The sequence below is a fragment of the Dendrobium catenatum genome, unplaced genomic scaffold (assembly GCF_001605985.2).
Source record: "Dendrobium catenatum unplaced genomic scaffold, ASM160598v2 fragScaff_scaffold_414, whole genome shotgun sequence".
In the NCBI taxonomy this organism is placed as follows: Eukaryota; Viridiplantae; Streptophyta; class Magnoliopsida; order Asparagales; family Orchidaceae; genus Dendrobium; species Dendrobium catenatum.
Window position 1 is genome coordinate 896,214 of NW_021318876.1, and position 21,989 is coordinate 918,202.

The window sequence follows — 21,989 nt, forward strand, 5'->3', positions numbered from 1 at the left end:
CATCCTTAGTAGCTGGTTCCTTGCCTTTATTTGTCATCCTACTGCTTAGGCTCTAATACCAACTTGATGCAGCCCACAGATCGGCAACAACAACAAGGACCTCCTGCAATTGTTTTCTATATATATTTCCTACTCGAAACCATAGAAAATCAAATAAAAAGAAAAATAAAAACAAGGAAATCTCTTCCCATAATAGAGGGATGTAAATTCAGTGATATCCAAAAACGACCTTCTCATCTACAATTGTTTTCTATATATATTTCCTATAGTTTCTTTTCCTATCAAATAGTTTTCTATTTTTAGAATAAATATGGCAACCAACAAAAAGTATTAATAGTACGTACTCTAATATATAACAGAAATGGTATGGAGTGGGTGGAGAATGAGCAAATAAAAGAATACTGATGCTGGCGTTTACTTATAAGCTACATCAATTAATAGTACTCATTACTTCATGCTTGGCCGTCCATTTCACTCTCCCTAGCCACTTGCTTGGCCGTCCATTTCACTCTATACTTGAGTAATTTATTTAATTAAGTGACTTCTCTTAGCCATTTTATACATGAAACCCACACTTCAAATACCAGATCTCATACACATATAGTTACAATATCATAAGCATGAAAATACATTAAAATATAATAAAAAATGATGTAAGACTTCATAGCTTGAGTTTCATGTGCTCTTGCTCTTGCTCTCACTCTTAATGTAATGATAGACTATCTGCATATTTATATTGAAATGAGTGCAATATGAATCATTTATATATATGTATTACCTTGGTTATGAAAATTAGAAAAAAAAAATGAGAGATTCAAATTAAAAGTTCAATGATTCGACCGAGGTGGAATCAAGAGTTGAACCGAATGATATAATAAATATTAGCATTATTTAAATGTGATTTTTAAGATGAGTTGGATCAACCATATGACCAATCTACATTTGAATTGGCCGATCTGATCTAATTTTTAAAACCTTGTGTATTATACTCATCACAAATTTCATTTAAGCAATTTTAAATTCATACTGAATAATTTTTTGGAGATAAAATACATAATCTTTTTTACTATTGTAATCATAAGTCGATATAAAATAAAAAATTTCTTTTGAATAATTCAGACATATATAAAGAATAAGGTTTCGTTTGGGGCGGCTTTTTTATTGCTTCATAAAATAGAATTTTAGTTAAAAAATTTTAATTTTTGAACTAAAACTCTGTTTTTTAAAAAGCAATAAAAAAATCATCCAAAACAAGTCCTAAGTTTATAATTTTGTAAAATGTGATAAGTTTTACTAAACTTTGCATTTTTTTTATTTGTCTTAAATTTAATTCGAGTTAGAAATATAAATCTTTGAATGTCAGTTTATGAATATTCTTAATAATAGTCCAAAAAAGAAGATGGGTTAGCTTTCTGTCGTTTTAACGTATAATGTTTTAAAGTCTCAAACTTTTACTTTGAAATGAGAATTATGGGGGCATTATCATAAATTAATGTTATGTCAAATCAGTCAGCGAATTTTCTATAACCATTTAGTTTTTATTTTTATAGATAAAGATATGAAATACGACCTCATCATGTGCTATTAATCTAATAACATTAAAAGTAAATAATGTAATGTAATGTACAATTAAAAAGTTTGAAAAACTTGGGAGCTTTGGGTGCTATAAATTTAAGCATGAGAGCCACAGTGAAGGGAGGACAAAAAAAAAAGGTTCAATGTCTAATCCTCTTGTGTTAGGTAGCTCCCTGCCAGTGCCCAATGTTCAGGAGCTCGCTCGTTCGGATCAGATTCCAGAGAGATACTTCAAGCCTGATGTTGATGCCGCATCGATGGCCTCCATCGATGACGATGAGCTCCCTGTGATTGATCTAATGAAGCTTCTCGATCCAGAGCTCATTGATAGGGAGGAGCTTTTAAGGTTAGGATCAGCATGCAAAGAGTGGGGCTTCTTCCAGGTATTTATGTCCCATATGCCTTTGTAAATATTTCTACTAGCAGTACTTGTTCTTCTGTCTTGCAATACATGAGCTTAATTATCTCTTTATTTGCTTCGACTTATGTGATAAAGTGATATTTGATGCTTATGTGTTTTGTTCTGCTGTGAAATACAAGAAAAGTTCTCGTAGCTTCACCTTATCTTGATATTTTCATAAAGGGACATAAAAATGGGTAACATTATTAATAAAATATATGTATACTTCTTTGCTCATTTAAATTCAATTTTAATATTATTTTTCTCATATCTTATTACTAATTTAATTATTTTTTTATTATGATAATCAGCTAATAAATCATGGAATTCCAGAAGAAGTGATAGAGAAAACAAAGGATGATATTAGCAAGTTCTTCAAGCTTCCACTCAAAGAAAAAGAAGAGATTAAACAAATACCTGGACATATTGAAGGTTATGGTCAAATGTTTGTGCACTCAGAAGAACAAAAATTAGATTGGGCAGACATTCTCATTCTCGCCATCCAACCTCCTCAAAATAGGAACATGAGATTTTGGCCTACTAATCCCTCTACATTCAGGTACTTCTAAATATATAGCAAAATTTTACTTGATTGATATATATAAATTAATTAGCATACTGAGATCGCCAATGAAAATTTATGCACACGTATATTACAGGGATACACTCGAAACATACACATCGAAGGTTGCCAGAGTTGTTGATTGTCTTTATGGATTGATGGCTAAGGATTTGGGGGTTGATACTCAAGACATGCTTAATATTTCTCGTGACCAGCTACAAACTGTAAGGATAAATTACTATCCACCGTGCAAACAAGCCAATAAGGTGTTAGGTCTCTCCCCTCATAGTGATGCAAATGCATTAACCGTGCTCCTGCAAGCAAATGATGTCCAGGGTTTGCAGATAAGGAAAAATGGCAAGTGGTTCCTCATAAAACCAAAGCCAGGAGCATTCATCATCAACATTGGTGATATGATGGAGGTACGTAATTATTAAAATGGCTCATAGCTTTGAAGTAACCTTCCTAGTTTTTTAGCTCTTCTTGAACAACAGTTACAATACCTCTTAGACCTTCTTGATAATCATTTTCTCAACAGATATTGACTAATGGAAGGTATAAGAGCATAGAGCACAGGGCTATTATAAACATGGAGGAGGAGCGACTATCAATAGCTGCATTTCATTCACCCAGTCTTGACGTTGTATTACGTCCTTTTTCCGAGCTTATTGATAGTGATGGGGAACTTTATAAAACGTTAACCGTCAAAGAATATACAAGCGAATACTTTGCAGGAAAACTGAATGGAAAGAATGCATTGGAGAGCGTGAAGCTAAGAAAATGACTGCGAAAATACCTACAATAAATCTGTGTGATAACAATATTGCATATGATATGTTATTATATTTTGTAATGTTCAATAATGGCTGTTTTATGTAAAACAGAAATGTTGCTTGACAATTATATGAGGTTATGTATGCCGATCGAGTACTTTGCTTTACAGTAGAAATAAAGAACTTCTATGAGCTATTTAGTTGTTATTATCGGAAGGATATATCATATCAAATACCATGTTACATGAATGTTATTGCTATCCACTCTTGGCATAAAAAAAGCCATATTCTAATGAGAATATTGATCTTAAAAATAGCTCATATAAATCTATAATGTAATTTCCTTCTGTGTGTAAGATGTACAGAACAGTCAAGTTCCTCAAGCAGGATATTCCTTACTTTCATCTTTAAGTAGATGTCTCAAATACTAATTCATTCAATGAATTTCTCAAATTTCAATGTAAATTTAATAGTTTTTTAGTTTAATTGCACATGCGTAAAATGCATGCATCTTGTTTGAAATTTCTAAATGGACAAGTTATTTAATTAATTACTATAATCTTTATGTTTATTAAAAAAATTATTATTTATTCTTTATTGATAAATTTATAAGATATATTTATTCTTTATGCGTAAAATGCATCTTGTTTATCAAAAGAAAATTTATAAGATATATTTTTAATCTATCTTCTAGGATTGGAGATTTTCCTCGGACATTTAGGGTGGAACCCTCCATTTTAAATTAGCATGAGGCCATTTAGGGTGTAACTTAAGACTACAAAAGCAATCAAAATAAGGTCATCCTTGGAAATTTGTTCTCATTTTTCATTACTAGGATGAGAAAGAAATGGGAAGCTAATAGAGGTCCTCTGTCATGACAGTCTTTTAGTTAAGCTTGATTGAATAGAAGTTAATGAAATGGATGAATGCTTTAGAGGATACAGTAAAGTAAATTGAAAAAAACAAAAAAACAATTACTTTGAGATAGTAAACTGTCAGATTATATCCAGGAAACTTTTTCATTGGGTTGCATTCTTCAATTACTTGAAATATATTTTGTTTGGAAGCTAGAGGATTAAAATATATGCTACAAAATTCTCCCTTTCCCTATAGGAAATCAGCAATCAAGCCTTCTTAATAAAACCGATAACATTGTGAAGGAAGACTACCATCATCAATAGCAGATGCATGCAGGAATATAATAGGAAGCTAAAACAAGATGTTTTATACTATTCATGACCTCAATTGATAGTACTTGTATGCTCCTTCAGAAAATCATTGCTCAATTTATTCCCTATGAAAAATATCCATGGACCCATTAGATGAATGGCGACGGCGAATTCGACTATGACGGCAAATTCAACTTTGACGGCGAATTCAGCATTGGGATGGGTGTAATCGATCATGGATGCTCGTCAAATGGAGCAATAGGACGGGTGGTCGATGAAGCTGCAGAATCAAGCATGAGTCGATTACGAAATGAATTGATATCGACTCATGCTTGATTCGGGCAGAGTAGGGGAAATAAGAGGTGAGGCTTTAGCAGCGGTGAAAACTATACCAATCTATAGCGGTGGTTTGCAAACCTCCGCTACGAACTATGAAGAAATGTAAGGATTTTTATAATGTAGATAAGTGTTGACCTCTACACATCAAATCACAAGCAACAGGGAGCAAAAATGTGAATCAAGCAAAGTGCGCATTGACGCGACACGTCACTTTAAAAGTCAAATGACCTCCGATTGTCAAACAAACTGCGTTGTTACAATCAAGACGTCGAATTCCCCTAATTGGGGACCCATCGCAATTAAATCAGACAAGATCGGTCCAAAGGAATGACCGACACCCAAAATTGACGCACGACATCACCCAAACCATCTCCGATCGTGCAACGGATTTTATCGTTGCGTTCGGAACATCGTTAGCACTCAATAACTATATTTTATTTGTCCAAATGAGATTACCAGGTGAAGCAGCATAAATCTCGAGGCAACGACACTCAAACCGAGAAAATTGGCGTGTGACGCCGATAAATTATCTTTCAAATTCTCACTCCTTCATGCTTGGCCAGCCACTCCAGTCTCCCTAGCCACTTGCTTGACTGGCCATTTCACTCTATACTTTGAATAATTTATTTAATTAAGTGATTTCTCTTAGCCATTTTATACATAAAACCCACACTACAAATATTAAATCTCAAACCCATACATTTACAATATCATAAACAAAAAAATACATAAAAATACCATACAAAATGATGTATGACTACATCATGACTTGAGCTTCGTGTATTCTTGCTTTTAATCTAGTGATAGACTACCCCAATGTCTTGCATAAATTTTTTTTTTTCAATTTTGATAATTTCTTCAATTTCAAAATTAAGCCTTAATTTTAATTTTAATAAAACTTTAATTAATTTAAATATGAAAATAATATGTAAAAATATTTCACTTATAAATAAATTTAAAATGTAAATATTCTTGAGAAAAAAATTTATATCATGATATTCAACTTTAGTCCTATATTCAATTTTACATAAGTGAAATATACATGAATTATTTATGTATTGCCAAGGTTCTGAAAATCGGATCTAATATAAAATTAAAAAATGAAAGATTTAAGGTTCAATGATTCAACCGAGCTTGAATCAAGTGTTGAATCTGATGATGAAAAAAATATTGACATTATTCAAATAAGATCTAAGTGGTATAATACTAATGTAATAAGGTTGCAATAATATAAACTTATGACTATAAAATAAACGGAATTCATAGACAAATAATAATTTTCTATTATTTAAAATTTAACAAATTAAAATATTAAATTCAATCCACATTTAACATGTATTTAGTTCACATATAAGCTTATAAGTTTAATATAAATTATTAACAATTTATTTTATTTGTTTAAATATCATTTAAATTATCTATCAAATTCTTCTTATAAAATTGCATATATTAATCATTCCTCGTAGATCATTCATCATTAATAAATAGATAAAAATTTACTTTTTATAGTATATAATAAAATAAATAAATTAATTAATTTTTATTAACTGAAAAAATAAACATTATTCATATTATAAAAACTTAATTAAAAAATCTATTTAAAACTATGAATTCTACATATGATAAACTTTAGAACTTTAACTTATTTATTTACTTTAACATCACTAGGGATCTATCTCTTAGTATTGTTTAGATAGAAACTCATATGGAGTGGAGGGGCCATGAAAAAATGCATAGTTGATATTTTCCTAGTATATAATATATAATTATTATAGGATTTAATAGTTATTAAAAATTAAAATGTTGAAAATTTAATTTAATTTATTAAATTTAATATTTCAACCTAAACAAGTTAAATTAAATTATTTCTTTGTTTCAATAGATCAACAATTGAATTGGTTGGTTCAAAAGAATTGGGATCAGCATGCCAACAAAAATGATGGTTCGAACCTATTCATTTTAGACATATAACCAATCTACATTTAAACTGGCCCGTTCGATCCAATTTTTAAAACTGTGTGTATTATACTCATCACAAAGCAAATTTAAGCAATTTAAAGTCCATACTAATTAATTTGTTGGCCATGAAATACAATTCTTTTCTACTTTTGCACTCCTAAGTAGATATAAAATATAGAAATTTGTTTTGAATAATACATACATATATAAAGAAAAGTTTATAACTTTGCTAGTGTTGACCCCTCCACGACAAACCCCATGCAAAGTGAGTGAAACTGGCGAAACAAGAAGCGCGTGCGTTGACACGTTACGTTATTTGAAGGGTCAAGTGACCTTCGATTGTCAAACCGATTATGTTGTTGCAATCAGAACATCGAATCTGCCTAAATGAGAACCCCTCGCAGTCAAATCGGTCCAAAGGGATGACTGACACTTGAAATTGGCGTGCGACACCATCTAAATGACGTCTGATCGAGGAACGGATTTCGCCGTTGTGTCCAGAACATTCTCAATGCTAAAAAATGATAGCTAATTGGAGCAATTAAAGACACGATAGGAGATCGAGCTACATATCGAGGCAACTCATGCAAATCGAGGAAAGTTGTACATGACATTGCCCAAACGATATTCGATTGTAGAATGGACTTTGTCATTGCATCCGGAACATCATCAACACTTACAATTGACTATCAATTTTATCAATTAAAATTTTGCACGTAGATCAACGAGGGTCCCTAGGCAATGACCAGTAAATCGAGGAAATTAGCACCCGACATTACCTAGACGATGTCCTATCATGAAACAGACTTTCTTGTTGCTACCATAACGTTGTCAATACCCAAATTACACTATCAATTTGCCCAACAAAAATTATGCGGCGAAATCCACATGTAAAATGAGATTAAATACATATAACTCAAAAAATTGCATAAATCTAGGCGACATTGGACCCATTGACACACTGCCATAATTTCTAATGAGTAAGTGAGGATGTTAGGGCTTATTTTAGCATTTAATTAAAGAAATCTATAAGAAAATCCCAGGGTTTTTTCTCTTTTGGCGGCTCCCTCGTGCTTTTTTCTTTTCGGCCGACGAGCCTTTCTCCTCCTTTCTCGGGAGGAGGCTGGCTCCTCCTCTCCGGTATGGCTCTGGATCCTTCTGTTTTTCCTCATCTCCCGGGCACTTCCGTGCTTGGTGCTCCTTCTCGGCCGCTGGTTTCCTACGCGGACAACCTAGCCTCTCCTCCTGTCTTACAAGATGACTGGCCCATGTCTTTTGTCACTCCCTCCGCTAAACTCTCCATTTCTGCTGATGAGCTTGCTGCGGGGAAGAACATCTGGACTCATTCGCTGGTGGGGTACTCCATCGGACCTCGCCCGTATTATGAACGTCTCCTGGGCGCTATGAATAAGGCTTGGAAGCTCAAAGGCTCTTTCTCCTTGCTTTCCATGGCGGACGGCTTCTTTCTTCTGAAATTCACCTCGGCTGAAGACATGGAGTATGTTTTTTCAGGCGGTCCTTGGTTCCTCCTGGGTAAGGCTTTTATTTTACAGAAGTGGAATCCTAAGTTTAAACCCATTAGGGATGAATCCGCCTTGATCCCGATATGGATTAAAATTTTGGATCTTCCACTGGCTCTGTGGACGCCTGCTGGAATATCCAAAATTGCGAGTTTTGTGGGTATTCCTTTATCTGTTGATTCCTTGACTGCCAAGAGAACGAGACTCACGTTCGCGCGAGTTTGTGTTCATATTAGCAAGGATTCGAAATTGCCGGATGAAATTCCTTTGGATTTGGACGGTGAAGACATGACTTTAAAAGTGGTTTATGACTGGAAACCGACAACCTGTGAAGGGTGTGGCTCTCTCTTCCATCCATTTTCTTTGTGTCCCTCCAACCCCAATCCAAAGCCTGTCCAGACCAACAATCATACCCGTGGTAGAAGTAAGAGCAGGAGACCTCCTCCTCGCTCCTCTGCTCCTACCCCTAATCCTTCCCTACCAAACCAAGTCTCTTCTAATTCCCCACCAGCTGAAGCGGTTCTGGTCCCTCCGTCTATTACTGAACCGAATCCCGCGCACCCCTTACCTTCTCTTCCTCCCCCTCACTCTGTTTCTCAGCCTGAAGAACCGAACATCCCTGTGGAACAAGCCACTGCTATCCCTAATCTTAATCTGCCCAATGAGGAATCTTCCTCGTCTCTTCCCTCTCTTCCCTTTCAGTTGATTCCCCCACAAGTTCTTATTAATAATAGCTTTGCTTCCTTGGATGAGGATCAGGCTCTTGTTACTGTGGCTGGGGTAATTGATGATGATGCTGTTGTTTCTTCGGCCTCCTTGTTGGCTGACACCTACAGTCATAATTCTGGTGCCTCCAAAGAGCAAACCCCTTCTTCCTCTACTAAGTCTAAAGCTTCCTCCAAAAAGCCTTCTCCTTCGAAGAAAACCAAAGCCAAAACCGCCAAAAAGGCAAAAAACCCACGTTAAGTCATGTCTTTACCTCATTTTGCTTCTTGGAATGTGAGAGGATTTAATCATCCTCTTAAAGTTTCTATGTGCAAAGACCTCATCTCCTCCCATAATCTCAAGCTTCTAGGTATCTTAGAAGCTAAAATTCATCCTCCTATGTCTTCGGATCCCTGGTTCTGCCATTGCCACAGGGTTTTTGATAATGAAATGTGTTGTGATAATTTTGCTTTTTCAAATCCGGGTAGGATTTGGCTCAAGTGGGACTCCACGGCTGTCTCTTTTTCCCCTTCTTTCATCTCTTCCCAGGTTATTCATGGGACTTTTTCCTCTGGTTCCTCTCCCCCAATCTTACTGTCGGTCATCTATGCTGCTAATCAGCCGGAAGATAGAAAGATTCTCTGGGACAATCTGCTTCATATTTCTCAAAACATTCATCTTCCCTGGGCTGTCATGGGAGACTTTAATTGTCACAGATTTGACTATCAGAAGGCGGGGGGTTCTCCTTTACCCCTTGGACGTTTGGGGGAGCTTAATAATTTTATTTTTAACTGTGGGCTTCAAGACCTCTCCTCTGTTGGTCTTCGTTATACTTGGTTTAATCAAAGGATTGATTTGCCCATCCACATTAAACTCGACAGAATTTTGGTGAATTCAGACTTTCTGGACTTCTTTCCTATGGCTCATTACAAGGTGGTTTCTCCCTGCGATTCTGACCATTCTCCGATTATTTTGTTGGCTAACTCTGTTAATAGAGCCTTCTCTAGGTTCTTGTTCAAGAAATTTTGGCTCAATTTAGATGGTTTTTGGGAAGTTCTGCTCAATGTTTTTTATACTCCTAATTTGGCTAGCCCTATCTCTGCATTTTACAATTGTTTGAAAGCTCTGAAATTTAAGATCAAAGGTATGAACTGGTCTTCTTCCACCTTTTTGTCTAATGCTATTTTAGAAGCTAAAAGTCATCAGATGCAATGCCTGAATGCCTTACAATATTGCATCCGGAACATCATCAACACTTTGACTATCAATTTTATCAATTAAAATTGTGCGCATAGATCAACGAGGGTCCCTAGGCAACGACCAATAAATCGAGGAAGTTAGCACCCGACATTACCTAAACGATGTCCTATCGTGAAACGGACTTTCCTGTTACTACCATAACATTGACAATACCCAAATTACACTATCAATTTGCCAAACAAAAATTATGCGGCGAAATCAACATGCAAAATAAGATGCAATACATATAACTCAAAAAATTGCATAAATCGAGGCGACTTTGGACCCATTGACACACTGCCATAATTTCTAATGAGTTAATGAGGATGTTAGGGCTAATTTTAGCATTTAATTAAAGAAATCTATAAGAAAATCAAAGTCAAATGAAAAATCAAATCCCATTAAATGCTGATTACCTCCTTGAATGGAAATCTTGTACGAATCTTTGATTGAAATCTCGTGAATCCCGCGAATACAGAGCTTAATCACCTCGATCCCCAATGTTTGCTCGCGTTAAAACAAGAATCCTGCCCTTTGCTTTGATTCCTCACGCCTCTGCTTCCCTCCAAGCCGCACTCTTCTTCTTCACGCAACAAAAGCTGCAAGCTCCCAGTCAGTCTGTCCCAACACCTCCTCCATTTCGATTTCATGCTCACAACCTCCCGCGCTTTCTCGTAGCCTCTCCATCTTACAAGTCTTCTTCCACCCAGACCCTCCTGCTCCTTTGACTTCACGATCCAACCTTCACAGCAACTCCCATTCACACGCAACAACCCATCCGCAACCTCACATGGCCTCCGTCAGATTCGCCTTCTGTAGTCTCAATGACCAGTTCACTCTCGACGGATTTGTGTCATCCAACTTTTCCGACAGCTCGCAAATGTCGGGGAGGACGATCAGACGAAGCATCTGATTTTCACGATCCTTTACACCCACTATCTCCTGCATCTACTCACACCTCCAAGCCGTAAATCCCCTTTTGCTACAGGAATCGCACTCCCTCTCCTCTGCTCCACGCTAAATCCGAGCCTTTATCACCAAGCCGTATTCGCCCCTTCATGTCGATATTTGCAAGCAGATCACAGTAGGGGTGTAACAACTGGTTAACGAGTTCCCGAGTCAAACTTATCGAGTCATAACTGCAAGCTCAAATTTGAGCTCATTGTTAAACGAGTTCAAGAGCCGACTCGAAATTACTAAATTTAAATATTTTTAAAAATTAATAATAATTTCATATTTATATTTTAAATTACCGCCTAAAATTTTAAACTCCGGCCTGTTATGGCTCAAATGTCAATCGCATTCGCATGCCTCTCTCTCTCTCTCTTTTCTAACATCAACAGAGTAATAATGATAAACCCAAAAAAACTGATATATCTCTCGTCTCTCACAGCACAAGAGTAATAAATAAATGACAAACTAAAAATAGTGCACTCTCTCTCTCTCTTCCTACTGCTGCAGCTATAAAAGACAGCGAATCAAATTTTTGGAAGAGAGAGAATAAATCTCTTGCTCTCTCTCTTTCTCCCACGGTGAACCCAATGGCGCCAGAGGCTCGTCAAGTAGCTCGAACTCGTTTATGGTTGAACGAGTCGAGCTCGAGCTTGATTTTTGAGCTCAACTCGAGTTTGAGCTTGAGCTTGGTGTTTGACAGTTGAGCTCGACTCGAACACCACTTGACTCGAGCTCAACTCGACTCTTTTGCACCCCTAGATCACAGTGCCCTATTACCTCTTTATATAAGCCTCTTCATGTGAAAGCTGACCCTATTTTCTGTTAATTTTTTTTTTTTTCAATTTCTTTTGTCATTATATGTAGTTGGAGTTTTTCCAACAATTTTTCAACTTGGGCTTCGTTTGGGACGGCATTTTTACTGCTTCTTAAAACAGCATTTTAGTTTAAAATTTTTAATGTTGCATTAAAAAACAGTAAGAAAGCCGTCTCAAATGAAGCCTTAATACCTTCAGCCTACTTGCTTGTGTGACCCATTTCATCTAATAGCCCATTAAAAAAAAAACAGTTAAAACCTTGAAGCAGTCCACCATTTGCCTATTGCAACCCAAACTAAAAAAAAAAAAAAGGAAGAATCACCCACTTCATCAAACCTCTTCATACAAGCCCAACTCATTCTCTCACAAATTCCTACAGCCAACCAACTTAATTCCCTAATAGCCCTTGCTTTCAAACACAAGCAGTCACTTAGCCTTATTCACTTGAAAAACAGCAGGTTAAAATCTTTCCTTTTTTGGCTTTGCCGTAAGGTTTATTTGATCATATTCTTGTATATGCCATCAGTAGTTAGTTATACTATTATTATATTGACAATTATGGTTGTTTGTAATAGTGGTGATTGTCCTTATTAATGGTAAATATCAATGAAGCGTTATTATTTATGCATGTATATATGTCTCAAAAAAAATAAAAAAGTTTTTTTGGAATAAAATTACATATGTATATAAAAAGTGTATTCATATACATACCTAAATCTCATATACATATATGCAAGAAAAAAAAAAGAAGGGAAGAAGAATAGGAATAAAAAATGACGAGGATGAGGAGGTTCGGGTATTTTTTGGAAATCACCGTCACATTGTCAAAGTTGTCGTCACGTACAGGTGTAAAATTTCTAATTTAAATCCTCGTGCTAAATGCTCGCGGCAAGCTGGCCATCCTCCCAACTCGATATTTTAACATGGTGGGAGGGAAACTGGTGCGGCGCTAGCGACGAGGAGGATAAGCCTCGAAGGGCTCACATAGCATGACGAGGATAAAAATGAAGCACCCTTAAGCAATCGCATAGTGTAGCGGGGGAAAGAAAACTGTGCGTGCAACTTCAAAATAGGTACTCCGAAGATCCATAAGCACTCACATAGAGGGGATTGAAGAAATGCAGTCGTGTTGTCATCTGACACCTACCTGAAGCACTCACGTAGCATAGAGGGCAAGATGCCAGGAGGTTGCAGAATTTTTCAGTGATAAAGGCGACTTGGACTTGAATCTGAACAGAATGCAAGATGGCACAAAACTTAAGTGATTAATAAAGACTCAAACTTAAGTTAATTGATGACAAGCATGATTTAGAACAATTCGAACACAAGCATGGACATGCAATTTGACCATAGAGGACTTGATTTTGAACAACTAAACAAAGAACTTGAACTTGAATAAATGCAAAAGACTTTGATTTGGACTCAAATTGAACTCAAATACATTAACAGAGGACCTTAATTGAATTCAAATAAATGACACAGATGATCCGGTTTGATTTCACATGAATGATTATATGGTACTTGAATTAAACTAGAATTGGAATATACATAAAGAATTGAACATGCAAAGGTTGTGGTCCTTTGGATGGCCCTGCGGCAACCTGGGCTGCTTATTTCAGTTTCTATTAATGACCCTAATGTCTAATTTTCATCTGAATTCATGATGTTGTAGTAGATGGCCTCTCCCACTCCACTCTTCGTTGCCTATTTTTTGGTATAGCCATGAAGCCTTGATTCGAACATATTTTCATATCATATGCCATATTCTTTTGTTCCATGTATGCAATGATTATGCAGAAATTTTTGTGTTGATCCATAGCGTACTTGACTTAAATTTTGCATGGATCGTAAGTAGGCTGGTTGTATGCATTTGTTAAACAATGAAGATTCCATCCTTTTTTTGGGGATTTCAATCAAGCTAAAATAGTGCATCATATCAAGGAAAGTTTTCACAAACAACTTCATCATATCTTCTCATTTGTTTGGTTGTGAATAATGTGGAAGTGTCATTAATTAGAGTTTGTAGGTACCCGATTGAAAACACCAACAAATCTCAAGCCCAAAAAATAATCTCGCCAAAAAATAAGAGTTGGAATGGTTGAGTGGGATGTGTTTAGATCGTCATTACACCTAGTGTTAGATAGAACCTTGCTCTGATGCCACAGTCAATAAAACTTGATACGTCACAAAAAAAATTGCTTTGATCACACATGAATCTAGAGGCATATTCAAATTGAAATTTTTTTAGATTAAATTAAAAATCATCCAAACTCCAATTTTAGTAACCTTAAAGTCAAATTGAGTGTTTGGACGAGACGAACCCAACGACACTAAATTCAGCTCAATTAGAACCCAATGGGTCCAAATAAATGGCTTGAATCATATGGGAAAGCTTCAAGATATTAATTGAATGATCAATTGATATCCAAATATTACATGCTTATTGTCGAATTGAGCGGCTCAACAAGACAAATCCAACGAGCCTAAGGTCACTTGATTTTGACACCATTTAAGCAAATAAAGGTTTAAAAAATGCTCAATGATTGAGAGATTAAATATGGGCCCTTCGATGGAGTAGTCCAAATTTTCTCCAAATCTTCTCCATATTTATAGGGCATGCAAAACTTCAAAATCTATAAATGGACCTCCACTCTCTACATGAAGGGGAACTTTAGAGGCTTAGACCCTGGGTTAATGACTCAAAAGAGCTGTAAGACTTAAAGAATCCTAGAGCTCTAGCCAAGCACCATTGCCATCAAAACTTTGTCCAGCCGCTACCACCTGGTCTCCTCCGCCATCACCTGGTCTCCTCTCGACCTTCGTCACTCGTTGACTGCGATCCCCCCTACCTCCGTCACGCAACTACTACAGTCTCACGGACCTCAATCATCCAACAATTATAGTTTCATGGACCTTCGTCACTTGACTATAATCTAACCGATATATGTCGCTCAACTACAGTCCTTTCGACCTCCTTTGCCCACCAGCTATGGTCCCTCATACCAGTGTCACCCAACTACGATCATTCAACTTCAATCACCCAACTATGGTCATTCTGGCCTCGATTGCATGTCGACTATGATCCTTCTGAACATCATCGCTTGACAACGGCCCTTCGACCTCAATCGCTTAACAATAGTCCTTCAAATCTCCATCGCTTGCCGAAGACGGTCCTTCCGACATCCATCACCTACCGACTATGGTCAACCTTTATCACCCGACTATGATCCCTCGAATCTTCGTAGCATGACTATTGTCCCCCCTACCTCTGTTTGCCAACTGTGGTCCTCGGACTACCGTCATCCGTCAATGGTTTGTCTAACCTCAGTAATTAGAGTTTGTATGTACCCTTCCACTTGTTTATTGCTATTATAAACTTTGAATCAAAGGCTTCTTAAAATAAGTTTCTCTTTTAAGGGCGGGCAAAATGATCTTTTCACCGTGGATAATTATCCATTTCGAGCTCTTTCTGATTTAACCCATGTACTTAATTGATAGCCTAAACTCCTAACCAATAGATCAAGATGGGCTACAGATGTATTCACATATCTCTGTTCAATAAATAAATAAATAAAACTAAGATATTAAATATATAACACACACACGAAATGAGCATATATGTGAAAAGGTTGGAGTAGTGCCAGTGGAAGATAAGATTAGAGAGTCGCCTTAGATAGTTTGGTCACATAAAATGGCGGCTTTCCGATGACTCAATTAGGAAAGTAGAGGTATTAGATTTGACTTATGTTAATAAAGATAGAGACAGGCCTAAAGAAAACTTGATTAGAAAATATTAGAAACGATCTTTCATCATTAGATTTATGCTAGAATTTGATTTTTAATATAACACAATGGAGAAAAAGGATTCATGTAGCCGACCCCATGTAATGGGATAAAAACTTGATTAATAGGACACAATGGAGAAAAAGGATTCATGTAGCCGACCCCACGTAGTGGGATACAGGCTTGATGTTGTTGTTGTAGTTGTTGTTTCTTATGTTGTTGTTGTTGTGGTGGTGTATATATATATACTTTTTTTTATTTTTAGTATTCTAAAATGTTAAAAATTCATTGAACTGCATGTCCAATTAATAAAATTAATATATGAGCTTATTATTTTTTTTAAATGAATGTAATATTAATTTTAATTGATTATTAAAAATATTACAGTAATTCAAAGCAAATATAACGTTTTTTTGGAATTTCTTTGTTTAAATTTTTTTTATAACATTCTCAACCATTTTCTTTTTAATTTCTAAGTGATATTCAAAATTACTATAAACTCACAAAAACTTGATATAAATGGCCATTTTGGGCCAAAAATTACTTTAAGATGATAATCAATTAATTTTTATATTACATTCATATGAATCAAATTATTTCACAATTTAAAAAAAATAAATAAATTTTGAGTAATTGAGATAAAAAATTGCACTACACATAAATCTGATCTAAAAAGATTATAAAATTATACTAATCTTAATGCAAATCTAAGCAGTATAACTTCCATCAAAGAGACCAGAGTCCAGCGGCAACAAGTTAACAGGTACATAACTCTCAGACGCCAGCTTAAAAAATTACAGAGAGAAAAGACCAATTTGAATTCTAACGGTACAAATTGTGTGCGTGACGGCATTGCAAGCTTTTCCCTTCAAGGATTCTATCTCACACACACTAACTTCTTCTACTAAGGTGTGAAATATAAATTATTATAAACTATATAGTATGGTATTATATCACTTGAAAATTTGAAGCATCTTGACATATGATAATATTTCTTTAATTATAATTTGTCATATTGTATTTAAAATTGTATTATTAATGTGGAAAAACATTTTTTATTTCTAATATATTGTAAAAAAAAAACACATTGGAAATTGTGTAAAGAAAAATCTTGAAAATAATGAGGCTTATCTTAGCATAATGTTTGGGTGTTTTTGCTCCAATCATAAAGTCTTGAATTCAAGGTTTAAAGCATATGGGTATGTGTAAATTTACAATTAAGGTTTCCTTTGGGACGGCTTTTTTACTGTTTCTTAAAACAGTTTGTTAATACCAAAACTAAAAATTTGTATTAAAAAGTTGTTTTTAGAAGCAATAAAAAGGTTGTCCCAAACGAAGCTTAAATCTGCTAATGATTTGTTTGGGATGATTGCAGGATTTTATAAAGTTGGTTATGAAATTGCTGTGAGAAAAGTAACTTAGGCATCGTTTGAGATCATTTTCTTATTTATTTTTACAATAGCTTTTTAGTATAAAAATTCTTAAAAGTAACAAAGAAGAAGTAATCAAAAGTTGTCCCAAACGAAGCCTTAGTTACTCTGGTTGCAAAACACAGCTTTCCACCCCAAGGAGTTCCTGAACTGCTACAAAGACCCCTATTCTTTTTAAATTTACAGAAAACCCCTATTCTTTTAATAGCTTACTTCAAGCTAAGGTTTTTATTCATTTTATCATACTAAAATTTCAACAAAGACAAGTTTAAAAGGATTTATGTAGGGGATCTCATATAGAAGGATAAAGGCTTGATAGTGATGTTGTTGTTATACATATCAAATTAAATTGTCACCTTTAATTAAGCACTAATTATTTGTAAGGTGACTTAATCAAATATTTAATTGCATGATTAATGGCAATAATAGTTGTAATTAAAGGTTATAAAAAACCAATAACTCTGATTAATAATTAAAAAGGATAATAAATTATTTGAATATTTTGATATATTTTATATGAGAATGAAACTAATTATTATATGATTTTATGTGTCATATGTTAATCTTTAAAATGATTAAATTATATGAAAAATCATATTAAAATTTTAATATTTTAATTTTATTTATTTCTTTATTGAACAGAGATAAGTGAATACATCTATAGCCCATCTTGATCTATTGGTTAGAAGTTTAGGCTATCAATTAAGTACATTGGTGAAATCAGAAAGAGCTCGAAATGGATAATTATCCACTGTGAAAATATCATTTTGCCCGCCCTTAAAAGAGAAACTTATTTTAAGAAGCCTTAGATTCAAAGTTTATAATAGAAATAAACAAGTGGAAGGTGCAAATTACAATAATAGCAATAAACAAGTGAAAAGATCATTTTGCCGACTGTGGTCCTCGGACTACCGTCACCCGACAATGGTTTGTCTAACCTCATTTGTTTGGTTGCGGATAATGTGGAAGTGTCAATAATTAGAGTTTGTATGCACCCGATTGAAAACATCCAACAAATCTCAAGCACAAAAATAGATCCTCATTTTGATACATAAAAAATCATAATCTCTCCAAAAAATAAGAATTGGAATGGTTGAGTGGGATGTGTTTTGATCGTCATTACACCTAGTGTTAGATAGAACCTTGTTCTAATGCCACAGTCGATAAAACTTGATACGTCACAAAAAAAATTTGCTTTGATCACACATGAATCTAGAGGCATATTCAAATTGAATTTTTTTAGATTAAATTAAAAATCATCCAAACTCCAATTTTAGTAAGCTTAAAAGTCAAATTGAGCGTTTGGACAAGACGAACCCCATGACACTAAATTCAGCTCAATCAGAACCCAAATGGGTCCAAATCAATGGTTTGAAGCATATGAGAATGATTCAAGATATTAATTGGATGACCAAATGACATCTAAATATAGCATGTTTATTGTCGAATCGAGTGGCTCAATAAAAAAAATCCAATGAGCCTAAGATCGCTTGATTTTGACATCATTTAAGCAGATAAAGGCTTAAAAAAATGCTCCATGATTGAGGGATTCAATATGGGCCCTCCGATGGAGTACTCCGAATCTGCTCCTAATCTTCTTTATAGTTGTAGGGCAAGCAAAAATTCAAAATCTATAAATGGACCCCCACTCTGTACATGAAGGGGACCTTGGGTTAAATACTCAAAAAAGTTGTAAGACTTGAAGAATCCTAGAGCTCTACCCAAGCACCATTGCCGACAAACCCTTAACATCAAACCATTGTCCAGCCGTCGCCGCCACCTGGTCTCCTCCCGACCTACATCGTCCGCCGACTACTGCCCTTACTACCCTCCGTCTCTCGCTGACAACGATCCCCACGACATCTGTTGCCCAACTACTACAGTCTCGTGGACCTCTATCGTACATCAACTACAATTTCATGGACCTTCATCACCTGATTATAGTATAATCAAGCTATGTCGCTCAATTGCAGTCCTTTCGGACCTTCTTTGCCTGCCAACTATGGTCCCTCAGATCAGTGTCGCCCGACTATGATCATTCAACGTCAGTCGCCCTGACTATGGTCATTCAGATCTCCTTTGTTTGTCGACTATGATCCTTCCGAACATTGTATAGTCATTCCAACCTCCGTTGTTTTTCGACTACAATCCTTTTGAACATTGCCGCCTGAAAAAGGCCATTTGTCCTCAGCCGCTTAACTATAGTCCTTCAAATCTCTGTCGCTCATCGACAACGGTCTTTCCAGCATCCATCACCTATCAATTATGGTCCCCTCGACCGCCCGACTATGATCCCTCGAACCTTTGTCACACAACTACTGTTTCCCCGACCTCTGTTTGCCACTATAATCCTCGGACTACCGTCACCCAACAATAGTTTCTCTAACCTCATTCGCTCATTGACTACGATGCCTCCAACTACGGCCCCTATGACCATAGTCGTCTCAACTACTATCCCTACGACCATAGTCGTTCACCGACTACAGTCTCTCCAATCTTTGTCGCTTGACTATGGTCCCTCCATCGAGTGGTTCCTACAAACATAGTTGCCTTTGTGCCTTCCCCTTCTTATGTCCCAAAAAAAACCTTCATATCCTCTAGCGGCCAAATTTTAACTCAATAGAATTAAGTTGATCAAAATATTATTATTGATCACGAAATATCTATTCAGCCACCTATAATAGCTCATTTGATATATCTAATGGTCCAAATAATTTTATATTTTCATTTAAGCAATGAAAATATTCTTCTTGTGCTGTATAAAAATGTTAATCACATAATATATTTTAAATTTGATGATATTAAATTTTAATTGTTCAAACTTTAAATGATGTTGAAAATTAATTAATTACTTTGTAAACTTATTTATTTTATTTTATGTAGATGTTTCTATTTAGGGAAATATTTTTTAACATTTAATTATTTAATTATTAAAATATCATGTTATTTAATCAATTATTGAATGTTTTTCAATGCGTGATGATTTTTGACAAAATCAACGCTTAATATTAATTATTAATATTGGAATGTCAGATTAATGTCTTAATAATTATGCATATAAGATGGCCGGTTTAGCTTTATGTCATTTGACTCGTTTTAATGAAGTAAAATGCCTGAAATTTTCTAGCCTTTGCTTATAAATGAGAGTTATGCCTTCTGAGGGCGAGCTCGATCGAAAAGCTTTTGAGCTTTGGTTGCTATAAATTTCAGTGTGGGAGCTACAGGGAAGGGAGAAGGCAAAAATGGGCTCAAAGTCTACAAACCCTCTTGAGTTAGGTCGATCCTTACCCGTCCCCAATGTGCAGGAACTCGCTCAATCTGATGATCAGATCCCCGAGCGATATTACAGGCCTGAAGCCGACGTTGATCCGGTGGCCTCGATCGATGAGGATGAGCTCCCGGTGATCGATCTAATGAAGCTCCTCAATCCGGAGCTCATTGATAAGGATGAGCTTTTTAGGTTAGGATCGGCATGTAGGGAGTGGGGTTTCTTCCAGGTAAGTATGTATTTTGGTAAAATTAGAAACTAGAAATGAGTGAAAAATGATTAAAATTTTTGTAAAGGTGAGAAATATATGAAGAATTTAATCTTCTATTTTTTCTCCATAAATTTTCATACATTTTATTTCGTTCTCAAGTATACTAGAAGATTGAGGATTCTTAGCTATCCTAAAATATTCTAGACACTTATTAGAAATAGATAACAAATTTTAATCCTTAGTGCTCTGTTTGGTAACAAACCATTATTTGACCCATATTTAGTAGGTTTTGATCTATTATGGGAACTGAAAAAAAAAAAATAAAACTTTTTTTATGTCCTTTTTAGTGTAAAAAAACTATAGTGCATTTGGTTGTTTACTCCATGTAATCACTATTTCTAAATGTCATTTTTTACTTGATTTTATCAACGCTATAGAAGATACTTCAATCTTTGGTCGAGTGTTTACTATAACCAGTGTCCAAATACCAAGTATATTTATTTTCTTTTAATGCAGCTTGGCAAACATACGAGAGTTAATTCTTTGAATCTTTCGCCTTAGAGAAATTGGCTTAATGATTTTATTTCAAATAACTTTTTTTTTCTATTTTTCTAAATTTTTTTTCGATTTTGACATCTTTTTTAAATCAGCTGTTCTTCTTCAAGTGACATTTTTTCCTATTATGATAAATGAACACTATTTCTCTTAGAAGTGATAAAATCTTTTGTACTGCTTTCTTTTCTAAAATATCTTCCATATAAGATGTTAATTAATGAACAATTTCATTTACTATGGAGTAGTACTCTGCAGTAGTCTCAGAATCTTTCATCTTTAAAATTTCCAAGTTTCTTCTCAATAAGGACTTAGGTTTTGTGTACCTTTTCATCTCTTAAGTTTTCCTATGCTATAACACTTTTGGCACCGATGATATTTGGAAAATATTGATCTTTCAAGTCCATATATATGACGAGGAAGAAGAGCTTAGAATCCTTTTATTGATCCTTGGAAGTGCCACTGCAGATGGTATATCCCACAAAAATAAATTCTCATTTTGATAGACCAAAAACCATATTCCCCCCAAAAAAAAAAAAGAAATGAAATGGATGAGTGGAATACATTGATCTTAATTATGATTTGTGTTAGATCAAATTTGGATCTAATACCACTGTCAATAAAACTAAAACTAAATTAATACGAAGAAAGTATTGAAAATTTTGAAAAGATGGGAAATATATGAAAAGGTATTCTTTTTATATCTTCTTGTTCTTGATATTTTTATGAAGGGAC

At 35.0% G+C, this 21,989-nt stretch overlaps 2 protein-coding genes across 2 annotated transcripts in view; both read left to right on the forward strand.

Annotated features, from left to right (window-relative positions):
* The first annotated feature begins 1,470 nt into the window (after window positions 1-1,470).
* On the forward strand, window positions 1,471-3,486 carry LOC110101972 (S-norcoclaurine synthase 1-like). Its single transcript, XM_020830090.2, has 5 exons — window positions 1,471-1,476; window positions 1,638-1,958; window positions 2,287-2,534; window positions 2,635-2,959; window positions 3,076-3,486. The coding sequence occupies exons 1-5, from the start codon at window positions 1,471-1,473 to the stop codon at window positions 3,319-3,321; spliced, it is 1,146 nt and encodes a 381-aa protein (XP_020685749.2). The 3' UTR covers window positions 3,322-3,486.
* A 16,877-nt stretch (window positions 3,487-20,363) lies between these two features.
* LOC110101979 (S-norcoclaurine synthase 1) overlaps window positions 20,364-21,989 on the forward strand; it is a gene marked incomplete in the record, with an annotated part of 4,589 nt that continues 2,963 nt past the window's right edge. The window contains 1 exon segment of the mRNA XM_020830101.2: window positions 20,364-20,720. Coding sequence (XP_020685760.1) covers window positions 20,466-20,720 — 255 coding nt within the window.